This window comes from Mirounga leonina, unplaced genomic scaffold (genome assembly GCF_011800145.1).
Source record: "Mirounga leonina isolate KUSES-001 unplaced genomic scaffold, KU_Mleo_1.0 Mir_82, whole genome shotgun sequence".
NCBI lineage: Eukaryota > Metazoa > Chordata > Mammalia > Carnivora > Phocidae > Mirounga > Mirounga leonina.
In genome coordinates this window covers 1,199,415-1,215,320 of record NW_023270825.1, presented here as the reverse complement: position 1 = coordinate 1,215,320, position 15,906 = coordinate 1,199,415, and the positions used below count along the sequence as shown (strand labels likewise).

The window sequence follows — 15,906 nt, the reverse complement described above, 5'->3', positions numbered from 1 at the left end:
GTCCGGGCCCCAGGACCCACAGGGCCCGTGCTCACACTGGAGGGTCCAGGGCACCCAGGACCCACAGACCCCGTGCTCACACTGGAGGGTCCAGGGCCCAAGGACCTACAGGCCCCATGCTGACACTGGAGGGTCCAGGGCACCCCAGAGTCGCTCCTCCAGCCCCACGGCTCTCGGTGTCACCACAGAGGCCATGCACCTGCCATAACAAAATGCCACAAACAAGGTAATTCGAGCAATAAGAAACAACAGAAATTTACTTACTCCCCACAGGGGACACAGCCCTGTGACCAAGGATGCATGGGGGCCGCACAGGGGCAGCCTGCCCACGCGGAACCTGGCCCTGGGTCCAGGCCATGGTGAGGGAGGGGCCACATCCGGGCCTCCCCCACCACCACCACCACAGGGCTCCTTCACCCAGCAGGACCTCGGTCCCGGGGTGGCCTGGTGGTCAGGGCCAGTGCTGGGCCACAGGTGGGGGACCGTGTCCATGCACTTGACAACACAGAGGCCACCGTGACGCTCCCAGGCCATGCTGAGTCACTGGGGTGGCCCCACCACGGAGCCCCTGCGGCCCTCCCTGACCACTGGATGGAAATCAGCCCTGCAACAGCTCGCTTTACCCGCCCGCGTGGCTGGGCCGCGGGCGCCCAGGCATTCGGTGGAACATGACTCCGGTGTTTCCGGATGAGATGGGCATCTGACTCCGTGAACCGAGTAAAGCAGATGCCGGCCCGGCGTGGGTGGGCCTCGTCCGATCAGTCGGGGGTGCGAACAGAACATCAAGGCGGAGAGAGAATCTGCTGGTCCAGCTGGGACACGGGCCTGCTCGGCCTGGGGGCTCAGAGTGGAGCCCACGGCTGGCTCTCCTGGGTCTGCAGCTTGCCACCCGCCGGTTGGGGACCTCGCGGCCTGCACCGGGTGACTGGTCCCTTAGAGCGACTTTTACATACACACACGTGTGTATCTGTCTGCTTCTCTGGAAAACACTTTTCTCTTCTGGGCTTCACAGCTCTTGGGACCACGTAAGTACTGAGACATCTCCTGCCTTCCCGAGACCTCACAGCCAAGCTAGGGCACAGCTGTGTGCCCAGGCCCTGGCACAGACCAAGGGTGCCGTAAGACCCACAGTCCGAAGAACTGGTGGGGTGCAGGGCGTTGCTTCCAGCTGACGGGAGAGTCGAGGCATGTTGCCTGGGGTCCCCTCGCTGGACAGCAATAGACCTGGGACCAAACCCGTGCTCCTGGCCCTCCACGGCGCCTCCCCGGGGGCACAGGGACCAAGGACCCTCTGAGGGCTCCCCTTGGCCTGCCTTATCTCACCCTGCAGACACCAGGCAGGTATGAAACTCAAACGATGGAGGCGCATGTGGAAGGCACAGCACGTCTGATCAGATGAGGCCGGTAAATAGTACCAGGCTGGGAGCGGAGCTGGGGGCAGATCTCGTGCCGCCGGGCCTTGGGGCGTGCCAATAGATCACCCGGAGCGAGCTCCTGCGAGAGCAGGCGATGTGGGCTCCCCTGCCCGGCCAGCAAGGGGCACGAAAGCAGCTGTCCCGGCGTCCTGGCCTGGGGGGTGCGGCCGAGTCTCCCATGGTGGGGGCCCCCGGGCACAGGCCGTCACCAGCCAGGCACGGCGGGAGGGGCGGGAGGGGTGTCTGGCTCCAGGGCCTCGGGAAACCAAGCTGCAGGCAGGACCCCCAGTGCCCCCAGCCCTCCCCAGTGCTATCCCCAGAACAGGGGACAGTACACTGCGTCCCTTTACACACGAGGGTGGGAAGGGCTTTACGGGAACATGCCTGCCCGTCCATCCTCCACCCGGTCCACGGCTGCTTCCGCCCGGTGAGGCAGAGTCCAGCCCAGAGAGCCTCACATCTGCCGTCCGACCCTTTACACGGAGAGTCTGCTGCCCCAGCACGGAGATACGCACCCCGCACGGCCCCTCGCGACCTCTGCACACACCGTGCACCAACGCTGCGTTCCAGGCCCTGTGGCTTGCGTGGCTGCAGGGGGCCCCTCTGCTCCCACTGCCCCTCCCAGCCTGGTCCTCCCTGGACGCCCGGGGGCCCTGCAGCTTTGCCTGAGTGCTCAACAGAGACAGAGTTGGGGGATCTCTCTACACCCCCTCGGGCCGCCCCAGGACTGGCTGAAACCATCCAAACCCATCAGGGATCTGCCTACGCTTGGGCCCCTTGTCCTTCCTCGGGCCTCACCCCATCGGGGCTGCCACGTGCGCCAGCGCATCGGGAGCGGGCGGGGGGCGCTGAGCCCCGGCCAGGCTGCCACCTCCCGGCTGTGTGGCTTCGGGCGGGTTGTCTCCGTGCTCTGAGGTCACGTGCTCATCTGCAAATGTGGGGCAGCTCAGCACCTGCCAGCTGACACCCCCACACAGCAAGGAGCCCCAGCCCCAGCCCAGAGGGAACCCTGGGAAATGCTGGTCCCTTTGCCCCTGCTGCCCCCCTCTGACCTGAACACCAGCTCTGCCTGCTGGGGCGATATGGGGCTCAGCCAGTGCACCCCAGATCGGCAGCATGGGATCCATGCTTGGCCTTTTCCTCCTGGGACCCCAGAGCAGGACGTAGAGGGTGCAGGGGTGGGAAGCAGGGTGGGCTGGGTCAAGGGCAGGGTCAAGCAGGGGCTGGACTCTATGCTCCCCTCCCCTCCCACAGCCCCCACATCACCCCACCCCCACCTTCACCACCCCCACTCTGCCTCTGATTCCAAACCATGGGCTTTCCAAGGGCTGCACAGCTCTGGAACCGGAAGCCGGGAGGGCAGGGAGGGGCACTGACCCCTTATCTTGTCTGTGTTCAGGGCCTGGGAAACCAGTAGTTCCTCTCCTGCACCAGGGCCAGCGGCCTATCCACAGGGTTACTGCTATTTCTGCCAAAGGGGGGAGATAATTATAGCTCAGCTCTTGCCAGCTGGCCAAGCTCTGCCACCGAGGGGCCTGGGGCAGGGACGCCGGCCGGCCACAGACTGGCCCCACAGGCCGACCGGCGGCAGCTCCAGTCCGGAGCAGCTGCAAGAGGCCGGACAGGCCCAGGACTGCCTCTCCGGGGGGCCCAAGATCAGGCCAGCAGCACACTGGACCACTCCCACTGGACGATGCCACAGAGCCTGGCTTCACGGACCCAGGAGGGAGCCGGGTGAGGTCCCAGCTCAGGGCAATAGGGAGAAGCTCACTTCCCATTTGGGAATGAAGCTGCCAGAGCGGAGATTTGCAGCCAGAGATGTGGGCAGAGAACCTGGAACGGGCAGGCGGACGGGTGGGCAGGTGGGCAGGTGGATCGGCAGACAGGTAGGCAGGTGGGCAGGGGGGCAGGCGACAGACAGATGGACAGGCGGACAGGTGGATGGGTGGACACAGGCCAGGCAGAGCACACTGTGTGGCCCTGGACAAGGACTGGGGGCTGTGCATCCCATTCACCTGGGACGTGGGCTTTCAGAGCTAAAATGGGCACATTCCCAAGCAAACCAGGGTGGTCAGTGGCCCCAGGAGACCCAGGCCCCTCTGAACCTCATGTCTTGTCTGAAAGTTGGGGGTGGTGGGTGTTCGCAGAGACACCGCCAGTCCCTGGCACTCTGAGCCCTTCCTCAGCAGCCTGGCCTGACCCGAGGGCTCCTGGACGCCCGTGGGTGTGGGTCGGGAACTTGGCCGGTTCCCACCACAAAGCTGGGGAGCAAGTCCCTACAACTCTCCCCTGGCGATGAGCCAAGCGCCATCCCTTCGAAAGCAGCCAGCGGCAAGGATTCTTGTCATTTCATGGGGGCTGAGGCCAGGACACCAGCGAGCCCTCCTCCAAGGCCCCGGGGTTCCTGCTGAGGGCAGGTCTACGCAGGTGCAGCCAGGTTGAGCCAGGAATGGAGTCTTACTCCAGTCACTTAGCCCAGGCCACAGCATTTGGTTATCCCCAGGGAACAGGCCCTTTTCTGAGCTCCCTTGATCAGAAGGAATCTCTGCTCTGGCCCCCGGTGCACGTGGGTCACCCCTCCAACTCAGAGCACACCATGTATTGGGCACCTACTGCGTGCAGGCCCCTCCAGGAAGGTTAGTGCATTATCTCCATCTTTACGGCATGCTAGATGGTTGGCATAGACCTCCGCTCTACATGGGGGCCCGGAATTCGGGGTGAGTGGCCCACCTGGGTCTCCCTGTGGCCAAGGTCTAGGCCAGGGTCTACCCGCTCCCTTCTGCCTGGGGCTCTCAAGGCCAAGATCCCCCATTCTAGAGTACCCCCCGCACCCAGCAGACAGGCAGCCATCACCCTGACCTGCTGTTGCCCTCTGTGCAGAGATGTGGGGGGCTGTCTTCGGAGACGGCAGGACAGCTCCTGGTCCCTGTGCCCCCAGCTCCAGGCAGGTGCCTGGGCAAGCCCAATGAGCCAGCTGTCAGCCAGGAGGTGGCCCCCAGGCGTTCTCCTCTTGCTTAAGTCAGAAATGTGTGTCATCTGGGGAGCTGCCAGCCTGCTCCGGACTGTGAGTGCTGGGCTGTGGGCAGCCGGCCCTTCCTGGGGACCCCTGCCCACTGGCCCTCACTCCGCCCCCCAGCCTCCTGAGGGGAGGCCGACGTGGGCGTGTCCATGGCCTCCTGTCCCCTTCTTCAGCTGGAAGAAGGTGTAGCGTGTGTCCTGTGGCCTCAGCAGCGCCCCCAACTTAATTCAGACAAGCTGCTCAGGGGAGGGGGAGGGCAAACACCACCCAAGGCCACCAAGCCCCGTGGTGACAGCTTCCTCCACGGCCAGGCTGTCCAGAGGCCACTGCCCCACCGTTGTAATGGAAACTTCTCAGCTGGCCTGTGAGCTGCGGCAGCTCCGGTTCCCACTCTGCTCAAGGCTCCGATCGCCAGCGCACTGGGGGCCGGACAGGTGGGCGAGTTCACCCAGGGGTGCAGCACCTGCAGGAGCCAGGTGGGCCGGGGCGGCGCGTGTGTGTGTGTATGTGTGTGCACACGTGCACGCACGGGTCGGGGGGGCTGGGGGGGCTGTGCCCATGTGTGGTGTGTGAACGGTGGGGCTCACAGCTCCAGCCTCTGCAGGGCAAGGTCCCAACGTGGCTCGCCCACCTGCGCCAGCCCGGCGGCCCCTGGAGGAGCTGTCACCAGGACAGGTGGGCAGGACGAGCCCGGGCGGTGGCTCTGCTCGATCAGGCTCCAGACGTGCCGGGTCAGGAGGAGACGCTCAGCCTCCCCAGGGCTGCAGGACTGCCGGCAAGCTCCTCCATCCCCCGAGCCCTGGGGTCCTGTGGACGAACAGGCACAGTGCAGGATGTGAGGGGTGACGGGGAGCGGTGTGGGTGCGAACTGGCTGTCGGCCCCATGGTCACAGCTGAGGAGGGCCCCCTCCCCGTGCAGGGCTGCACTATGTGGGGGTCTCAGAGGGACCCCTGGCGAGGATGGAGACGTACCAGCAGGCAGTGGGTGGCCGGTGGCACGAGCGTGGGCATGGGGGTGAGCGGGACACAGAGGCGTGGCCAGCCTGGCCCGGGTGGAGGTGAGAGCGATGGCAGGACAGGTGGCCCGGCTGTCGGAGGCGGTGAACCGGGCGGGAGCTGGAGCTGGGGGGGGCCGTGGGGGGGTGCTGGGCTGCCGAGCTGGGCTGCAGAGGCTCAGCCTCCGTGGGCCAAACCCCATAGACGGTCAGGGCTCTTGTGGACGCACGGCCTTGGTCGGCCTGCGCTCCTAGGAAGGAGGGCAGGAGAGCCTGAGGCTCCCCACTCGGCACTCCTGACCCACCACACCTGGAGCAGGAGCTCTGGGGAGGCCTGGGGCAGCCCTGCGCCTCAGGCTGCCTTGGCCCCCCTCTGACCGGCAGGCCCAGCCAGGCAGGCCCCCACCCAGAGACAAAGCTGGGCAGGCTCGGGCTGCAGCGACCAGTGTCCCTACCCCCAGGGGAAGAGGGTGTCCCCTCAACAGAGGTGAGAGGCTGTTGACCGAGAAGCCCTGCCCTTGGGGCGTGTCCTCCACGGGTGGGGGGGTGGTGGTGACATTCCGCAGGCCCCAGGCCTGAGCTATTTTCCGCCCTTTATCACCCATCTGTCACAAGCAGCCTCCGAGTGGAGGGCACTCCTGTTACACTCTGTTGCTGCTGGAGGCCCCGAGGCCTCCCCGCTCCCATGCGGGGTCCTGCCCTCGGCCAGCGGGCCGGGGGTGGAGGGGGGCACTGCCCGGCGGCTGGAGGGGGGCTGTGGAGGAGCCGGGGGCGGTACCAAGAGCCATCCTCGCCTCCTCCTGTGCGACGGGTGGGGAGACTGAGGCCCAGGACAGTCATGCTGTTGAGAAAGACGCTGAGCCATAGGGAGACAGAGCCCAGGACTCAAGCCAGTCCTGGGGGTAGGCAAAGGCCCCCACTTCCTCTCAGAGGAAATGACATTTAAGGGGAAGCTGGAGCCTGAGCAAGATGCAGAGATGGGGCAAAGGCAGGTGGGGCAGGGACGGTAGGTAGAGGGGAGGTGGGGTGGTGGGGAGGTGGATGGAGACCACCCGGCAGCAGACGAGGACCCAGGCAAAGGCACATGGCCAGAGAAGGCCTGGGGCTCCCGAGAGCCGCCTGGGGGGAGGGCACCGTCCTCACACGGGCACAGGGGCCCCAGGCTCTCTGCCCGAGCAAGGCCACTCTTCCCCTGAGCGACTGTCCCGGGCTCCCTCTGAGCCCCTGACACACATGGCCGTGCTTGCCCTCACCGAGCCCACGGAGGACGTTGCCACCGGGATCCCTATTTTCAGCTGAGTAGACTGAGGCACACAGAGCTTAGAGGCCTGTCCACGGTCATGCATGGTCACACAGGGTCCCTGCTGGAGCTGGTGGGACCCACTGGGCTGCCCGCACCAGAGCCACGGAGACACACACGAACACACACACACATACACACAGAGGCACATTTACACTCAGACACACTCACGCACATGGCATGCACCCACATGCTGGTGCGATCACACCCCCCACTCACACTCACAGGTGCTCCACGTGCATGAGCACACTCATGCCCATATGTACAAATAGCCATGCATACTCGCATGTGCGTGCACACGCATGGACACGCACACTAAGGTGTATGTGCAGCCGCCCTCACACATACACGCAGGCACACACAGACATGCTCGCACATATATGCACATGGACACATGCTCACAGGCACACACACGCACACTCATGCTCACACGTGTGCATCCACGCTCACGTGCACACACACACTTCGTGCTCACACGTGTGCATCCACGCTCACATGCACACACACGTGCTTGTGCTCACACGTGTGCATCCACGCTCACATGCACACACTCATGCTCGCACACACACACGTGCTCGTGCTCACACGTGTGCATCCACGCTCACATGCACACACACGTGCTCGTGCTCACACGTGTGCATCCACGCTCACATGCACACACACGCTCGTGCTCACACGTGTGCATCCACGCTCACGTGCACACACGCGCACACTCGTGCTCACACGTGTGCACACCCGATGCTGTCCCCAGTCCCGAGCGGTTCCTCACCTGAGAGGCCAGCAAGCCGCCCTCCCTGCCATGTCCCCCTCGCTGGGCTCGAGGTTCCTTCCCTGACTCTATTTGCAGTAAAAACCTGACGCTGAGGAGGAGAAAACTGCTCCCTTTAGAAATAATTAAAGCCACCTGGCTGCGGAGCGCGGCTGTCATTACCAGGCTCTGCACAGCTCTGCTGTTGACGCCTGCCGGGGCCGAGGGCGCAGCCACCCCGTCATCTCCCCGGGGAAGACTGTACGGAGGCCCTGCTCAACCCTCGAGGCCGTCTGGCTCTCAGGGGACCCTGACGGCACCATGCAGGGGACAGTGAGGACCCTCACCGTCAGCCCCACTCTCAGCGCTGGGTGCGGGGGGCATCCTTGGAGGCAGAGCCAGGGACGCTCCTCACAAAACCCAAACGTTCGCCATGGACAGAGGGGGCAGGGATGTCCGCAAAGGACCCCAGACCAGGGAGCCCTGGAGGAGCCTGGGGCTGGGGATGAGGACGGGCAGGTGACCCCCATGCCACCCCCAACGCCTCTCATTATCCAGGGGGAGGGGCAGAGACTGCCCTGGTGTCCGAGTGGCTGGGGAAGCCCTGGGCTCAATTTCTCCACATGTTCACTGAAGAGGGTGGGCCCATCACCGCCCCTCCCCCAGGGCCCTGGAAGGACTAATGCTCGATGCCTGGCTTCACCTGCATGGTGCCTGGCGCGGTCTGCGCCCACAGCAGGACTGGGGGAGGTCTCAGAAGTCAGGAACCCTCCAAAGGCGAATGAGAACCCACCAAGAGGGGCCACGTCAGGGAGGACAGGCTCACGGGTGGACGTGGGGAGGCGCCACCTTACGCCTCGAAAGTAAGCAGGCTAAACCTGGGACAGGGCAGGACAGAGACACGGAGACAAGAGAGTCTGGGCGGGCCCCACCAGCTCCAGCCCCTCGCGGAGCTGGAGACCCTCTGGAGCAGCCTTCCCAGTCCCATGGAGCCCCAACCGTGCCCGGCCCTGGACCCCTTCCCTCACACCCCGGAGGCCCCCCAACATGACCTCAAAACATGCACATGACATAATAAAACGCACGCTTCCTGAGCACCCAGTACCGGAGGCTGGTTGTAAGTTACCGACGGCAGCCCCGTGGAATACGGCGCAACCGTGAGGGCTGACGATGGGGGACACTGGCCACCGGGGAGGGTGCAGGGAGCACTGTGCTGGGAGCACCGGAAGGAAAGCCCCGTCTGCTCATGGGCAGGGCAGACAGACGTCCCCTCCGTCTACTCCTACCAGTGCTGCTCGTACAATAAATAATGTCCCTGCTTCTTTTAGGACCATGTTCCAATAAATGAGGACTGCAGGGCGAGCCTTGAGCCCCAACTCCCGGCCAGAGAAGCGCCATCACACCAGGAAGAATGAAGAGGCCACTCCGGGCTCGCTGATGCCCAGGGCGGGGAGGGTAAGGCTGGGTCCTGGACAAGAGCCAACCCCGGGATCCCAAGGCCAAGTGCACCAGGGTCAGCCACCTGGGCCCCCCGCCGGGGGCAGGGAAGGGGGAGCTGAGACAGGAGGCACGGTCCCTGTCCTTGCCCGAGCTGTCCCGGCCCCAGGAACCCTGGGAGAGAAAATCACCGGGGTCGGGAGTTGGGGGTTGGTGGCTCTTTAAAGGCTTGGTCTGGCAGAGAGGGTTGGAGACCCCTGGAGGGGACACGGCATGCCCAAAGGTGCAAGGCCAGGGCCGAGGGCAGGGGTACAGCATGCAAGGGCAGGGAGAGTGGGCCAGGAGAGAGCGCAGGTGAGGCAGAGAAAGCAGGAGCCATGGGGGTGCTCCAGATGCTTCCCCAGCATGGTCACTTTGCAGCCCAGGGAGGAGGGCTTGTGAGTGGGGGAGGGTGGACAGAGGAGGGCCAGGCCAGGGCAGTGGGGACCGACTTCAGACCTGAGTCCACACCTAGCCTCTGTACTCACTTCCAGGCTGGTGGCAGGCCACAGGCCCAGGCGTCCCACCAAGTGGAGGGGACAGCCCTGAGCTGGGCCCAACCCCAGGACTAGGCAGGTCCCATGTCCCCCAGACGGCCAGCAGTAAGCTCTGTGCGACCAGAGCCTCCCAGCCAGGAGCCATTCAAAATGGGTGTACTCAGCTCAGAACGGCCTGTTGTCCCCAGTTTATAGGTGGGAACACTGAGGCTCAGAGCAGTCCCGCAACTCCACATTCCAAACAGCACGGTGGGAGGGCAGCCCCTGGGCGGGCACCTGTGTCCAGGCTCTGTCCCGCCGCAGCCCAGGTCTCATGCTCAGATCCCTCACCGTGTCCACAGGTGAGTGACAGAGGCCCACTATGTGACACAAGCCAGGCACTGACCCCGCACAGCCCTGGCTCAGGGCCCGGCCTCCTCCCCGGCGCCCGGGTGCAGAGGAGCCCTGGGGGCCCCACGCTCCGGGATCCAGCGAGGTTTTGTGCGGGCAGCTCGGACAGGAAGACGGCCCTCGGTGGATAGCCACAGTTACTGACAGGATCATCATTATTGTTACAGATACCGTCGGGGTTGGGGGGCACGGTCCTGGGCGGCCATGAACACCGCCATCCATTGTGATGGCCCCAATGGCTCTGTTCCAGCCCCCACCACCCAGAGCAGCCCCGCAGTCAGGCCGCCAGGCTGGGGCAGCAGGTGGGGCAGGTCCACGGGGGTCTCCACGCCCCCCATCGGGTCCCCCACAGCGCGTCCCTCTGCAGAAACCCAGAGGAGGCAGCGGGGATCCTGGCCCAGGCACCGTGTCTCCTGCCCCCTGGGGGCTCACTTCTGCTCACTTCCCTCTGCCTCCCACCCCTGCCCCAGGAGGGCGACAGGAGGGGCCCCCCCTCCATCCTGAGGCGGAGCGGGCCGGGGTGCGGCAGCCACGGGGCCAAGCCACAGAGGACCTCGAGGCGTGTGCGGTTCCGGGAACCCCTGGAGGTGACCGTCCACTGTAAGAACGGAGCTCAGCAAGCAGGCGCAGGGCCAGGTGGGGCGGGGGGCCACATGTCCCTCACAGAGGGCCATCTGGAGGGACCACAGCCACCTGTCCTGTCTGCACAGACAGAAGCCCAATAAAACCCGGCCCACGGCTCAGGCTAGACAGAGTAACAGTCAACAAAACAGCCACTAGCAGGAAAAAAGCAGATCAGAGCTGCCCAAATTGCAACTGTCCTCTCGAGGGAAGGCCAGTGGGCAGTGTCCCCAGCGCCCACCCACCCTTCCCGCCAGCACTGGAAGCTTCCCGCTGCCCCTCAGCTCTCCCAACACCTGCGTCCCTCACTGCCCACCTCCCGAATTCTCCCAGCCCCAGCCGAGGTCCTGGGGTCCTCCTGCCCCAGAGCCCCTCCCCGCCACCTGCCCTCTCCTCCCCTGGCCCCTTCACTCCCTGCCCATGGGACTGGCCCCTGTATCAGCTAGCTACGCCATGTAACAAATTACCACAGACTTAGAAGCTTCGAGCAGCCCACGTTTATTATCGGGGTGACCCCGTGGGTCAGGGGTCTAGGCACGGCCTAGCTGGTCCTCTGCTCAGGTCTCCCAGGGCAGCTCTCCAGGTGTGGGCCGGGGCGGCCTCTCAGCTGAGGCCTGGGGCCCTATTCCAAGCTCACAGAGCTGTTGCAGACTTTGTTTCCTTGCAGCTGTAGAACCCACAGCGGAGCACCTCCAAGACCAGGAGCAGACCCTCCCTCTTTTTTAAACAGCTCGCCTGATGAGGCCAGGCCCACCCAAGATAATCTCCCTTTTGATGGACTCAGAGTCAGCTGATTGGGGTTTGCCGCTCAGTTGCAGAATCCCTCCCGCGTTACCTTCTTCTGTTGGGTAGAAGTCACAGTCCCACACTAAGGGGAGGGGATGACACTAGAGGGGTAGGAATCACGGGGGCATCTTAGATCCTGCCCACCACAGCCCCCAGGCAAGGTACTTCCTGAGACCTGCTGAGTGATGGGTAAAACTCCCACCCAGCACGTGTTAGCTCCTCCCTGGATGGCCCGTCCTAAACGTCCAGTCCAGGCCTCAACCCCTCTCCAGAGGCCCAGGCCGCTCGCTAGGCTCCTCACACCTGCTCTTCGCACCCGTCCCTTCCGGGTCCAGCGCTCGCCCACAAGCACAGCTCTGCACTCCCCCAGGAGCTTCCCAGTCGCCCTGGAGACAGACACTCAGCGGGCCGGGAATCAAGGCCCAGGCAGTCCAGGGGGTGGCCTGGGGCCCCCCAGGGCCCTGTGGAGATGGGCAGGAGCGAGGGTCCTGCCCGGCCCTCTCCCAGTGCCAGCCCGTAGGGCCCTGCCCAGGGACCCCCGGCAGGCCCCTCCCCCAAGCCACCACGGGGTCACCACATCCACACTGCCACAGGCTCTGAGAGCAGCACCCAGCCTCTTGGGCTCCCCAAGTTCTGGCAGCCTGAGCCTGAAACCGTGAGGCAGGGGGGACCCCTAGGTGGTGCTGGGGCCGCTGGCTGGCCAGGGGGGGCGTGGATCTCCCACTTGTGAAACGGGGTAGCTGCATCTGACTCGCCCGTCTCAGGGTGCTTTGCGGGGTGGGCGTGAGATGCGAGGTCCTGAGGGCACGGGGCAGGCTGAGGCAGTGTGCGCCCCCAGGCAGGGGGCCCTCCCTGCCCAAGCCCACCCTCGGTTCTCCTTCCCAGACATCGCCCGCAGGGAGCCCACCACCACCACCACCACCACCAGGGGTGAGTCTGACCGCTCGCCCCCACCCCCACATGCCGTGCCCAGGCCACCCCTGCCGCACACCCCCACCCCCAGTGGCTCCAGCAGGGCCCCCCCCCGTGCCCCGGCAAGGCCACTCCCTCAGCCTGGGTCCCTGACACACAGCATGGCCAGCAGCTCCCCTCTGCGGTCACTCCCCCTTACTCCTTCCCCAAGGGAGGGTGCCGGGGCACAGCCGATGGGAGGCCCTTTCACAAGGAAGCCACCCAACACTGGCAGAGGCCCCAGGCAGGCAGCGGGTGCCCCACGCCCCATGGGGACCATGGGGGGCACCCCAAGGACCCACTCCGAAGGAGCCCAGCCTCGGGGTGAGCCTCCCTCTGTCTGCGGCCTCCCCACCAGCCCCGCAGGGAGGAGGGAGCCCCACAGGGTCCTCATGGTGGGGCTGGGCCTGCGGGCGGGGGTTCATCCGGTCCCGCTCCGCCCCCAGCGCCCAGCTGGCCCGGGCCCCGAGGCGGCTCCCTGCTCCTGCAGCTGTCCGTGTGCATCCTGCTACTGCTCGTGCTGGGCCTGGTCTACGGCCGAGCCAAGCCCGTGGCGCTGGCCCTTGAGGACCTCCGGGCCCGGCTCCTGGTGCTCGCCCTGCGCCTGAGGCATACGGCCCTCACCTGCTGGCGGGGCCTCCTGCAGCGCTGATGGAGGCTGGCCGGACGCTCCCCTCCACGCCTGGGGCCCCGGCTGGCCGTGCAGGGCAGCAGCGGGGGAGCCCCAGGTCAGGTGGGAGGGCTTCCAGCCGAGCCCGCCGCCTGCAACAGGGCCCCTCTTGCCGCACATGTTAGGGTCCACCGTGAGGTTTTATTAGAAAGAGAATTCCACACAGGCCTCGGCCCTGAGAGCCCCCCAGGCCCTCCCTCACCCCGGTGGGAACTCTCCGTACCCTTGGGCCAGGCCTGGATGTGGCCACGCGGAGCCCCCTGAAGACAGGGACACCGGCCCTGTGTCCATGGGGCCCCTCGGGGTGAAACTGGCCTTTGCTACTTCAGGCTCGCAGGGCCTGGACTCTGAAACCCCGTTGAGACAGGCGGGTCTGGCTGTCGGGGTGGGGTCCTCCCTCCTGAAACTGCACACGGGGTGGGGGGCCTGGCATCTCCCCTTGTTTGTGGTGTTGGGATGCCAACCTCTGAGCCCAGGTCTGACTGCTCCCCGGGGCCCCAAGGCCTCAGGGACCCTCTCGTGCCCCGGGGGGACATACGTGCTGCCCCCCTCCTCAGCTGTCCACCTGGGAATGGCTGAGAGGGAGCTCGCTCCGCCCGGACCCCAACACCTTCAGAACACAGCCGCCCGTGCTGGGACCCCAGGCTGCGCCGTGCACCAGCCACAGGGCCTGTGTGTCCCATGACTGTGTGCAGACAGCGAGCCACCGCGGGCGTTGCGAGGCCATGGGGAGACGTGGCAACAAACTCCAGGGCCCCCCCAGACCCTGCATGGAGGGGGATGCCTGAACAAAGCAGGGAGGCCCATGGGCAGATGCCAGGAGGGACTGCCAGGAAGACACCATCTCCCCCAGCCACCTTCAGACAAGTGTCCACGGGACGGCCAGTGCTATGCTGTCCCAAGGTTATGCCCTGACTGCCCATCCCCACTGCCTAAGCGGGGACACACTGAGTTTCTATTAAACCACACTGCCACCCCTTTTATTAGTCTGGGGATTTTTACCCAAAGGAGGGATATGGGGACCAATTTCCTCGGCTAAAGCAGAGGTGGGGGCACAGGGGAGCCTTCCCTTCTAGGCCTCAGGGGCTAGGGTGGTGCTTTCCAGGATTTGGGTTTGGGGAGCCCAGAGCGGGGAGCCCAGTGGAGAGGAGGGGCCTGTCTCTGGGAGCGGTAGCCTCCAGGGGGTCCCGGCGGGGACCCCATCTCATCTCACCCCCACCCCCGAAGAAGACAGGCAGGTTACTGCCCCATACTCCAGGCGGGGAAACTGAGGCTCAGAGAGGTTGGGTCTCATGCCCAAACCCGTGGGGCAGGCACAGTCCTCGGGCTCAGCCCAGTCCAGTCCCGGTCCCGTCTGGGGGAAGCCCTGCCACCAGGGCTCTCAGCCAAGGGCCGGCCGGTCTCTGCAAAGACACCCGGCTCTGGAGGGTCCGCAGACCATGAGCCATGGCTTCGGGGAAGACGCTGCTCGGCAGGTGCGCCACGACCCGGAGACGTCAGTCCTCACACCTGGGGGTGCCGTGGCGAGAACGGAGCCCCCCGGAACAGGCGCGCACGAGGGGGCACAGCCACGGGAAGGCCCAGCCCTAATCCCGGCCAGTTTCTGAAGCTACAGGGATGAACACGGGCAGGTTTCTAAATCTTAGCCGCAGACGAAACCCAGGAGCCAGGAAGCCGAAGGCAGAGGAGGGCAGGGCGGGGACAGGCGGCCCAGCAACCACACCCAAGGCTCAGGACCTCTGTGTTTATTTTGACTTTGAGAAATAGATACACTTAAGTGGAAGAATCATCACTTTCAATTTCGTCAGAAGTAGAATGAAAACAAAGACGCATTATCCAACAGCAGCTGGGAGAAGCAAGGCACCAGGCAGAAGAGATCCTGTGGTCCCGTCTCAGGAAGCCTGGGGCCAGCCCCCTGCCCTTACAGTCCGCCCCGGGGCGCACTCGCCCCCCGCCCCCTGCAGGGCACACAGCGCGGTCCCACTACCCTCTCCGGGAAGCCCCCGGGCACAGACATCTGGAGGTACCCCCGGTCTGAGACAGGTCCGTGCCAGGGACGAGCCCCGCTCTGCAGGTGACCCTCAGAGGTGCATGTGGACACACGTCTCTGCCAGCCTGAGCGAGGGGCGCCCCACACCGGCTCCCAGGAACCCATGAGGGGCAGCTGCGACGGGCACACCCAAGCCTGCCGTGGACCCTCAGGCTCCAGAGTCCACGGCCTGACCCTGCTCGTCCTTCCCGGGGCCTGGCTGGTTGCTGCCAACAGACCGGAACTCTCCGGGGCCGGAGAGGGTCCCCACAGCCTGTGCGCGAGTGCCCGGTGAGGGCAGATCTGCTGGGCGCCTCAGTTCTGCCAACACAACTCCCCCAGGGACTGGCCAGCCGCGCTGCCTGGCGTTCTCGGCCAGGCCCTGGGGCCAGAGCGCCTCTGCAATGCCGGGGCCCTCGTCCACCTGGCCCCGATCTCCCCCACTGACAGGCGCCCCTGAGCAGGATCTGTACAGGTGACCTGCGGGCCCCCCTCCCTGGCCCAGGCTCCCTGCCCTACTCGGCACCTCGATCCAGACCCAGATCCACAGCCTCTGGAGACCCTGTGCCCCCCACGTGGGAGACCAAACTGGCCTCTGGCAGCACAAGGCATGGACATGGGCAGCCGGGTCTCTCCTTCCCTGGAGGGTCAGCCCAGGAAACGGGAATGGCTCACTGAGCCCAGGGGAAGGGGTGCCCCACTCCTGCGCAGGACTCGGGGGACTGTGTACTGTTGCAGAAGCCGGGGAGCCCTGTGAGGAGGGGCATCCACAGCCAAGCAGCCCCAGGTTGCTCATCACTGGGCTCTAGGGTCCCATTTCCACCCCCAAATCCTCTTCCTGCCTCCGTGTGGATGGGGTCGTGTCCTCGGGGGCCTCGGTGCTTTGGACGCCATCAGATGGGAAGGCAGCCCCTCCACTGAGGTGCCAGGGGTGCTGGGGACGTCCCAGTGGGTGAAGGTACCAAGGAGCTGCTGTGTCCTCCCCCGCTCTGATCTCTGCTCACACCTT

General features: G+C 65.4%; 1 protein-coding gene across 1 annotated transcript; it reads left to right on the top strand.

Annotated features, from left to right (window-relative positions):
* Nucleotides 1-3,112: 3,112 nt before the first annotated feature.
* Nucleotides 3,113-12,850, top strand: CUNH14orf180 (chromosome unknown C14orf180 homolog). Its single transcript, XM_034992975.1, has 5 exons — nt 3,113-3,261; nt 8,806-8,932; nt 10,311-10,440; nt 12,133-12,177; nt 12,645-12,850. Exons 2-5 carry the CDS (start codon nt 8,822-8,824, stop codon nt 12,848-12,850), a joined length of 492 nt encoding a protein of 163 aa, XP_034848866.1. The 5' UTR covers nt 3,113-3,261; nt 8,806-8,821.
* Nucleotides 12,851-15,906: the final 3,056 nt, after the last annotated feature.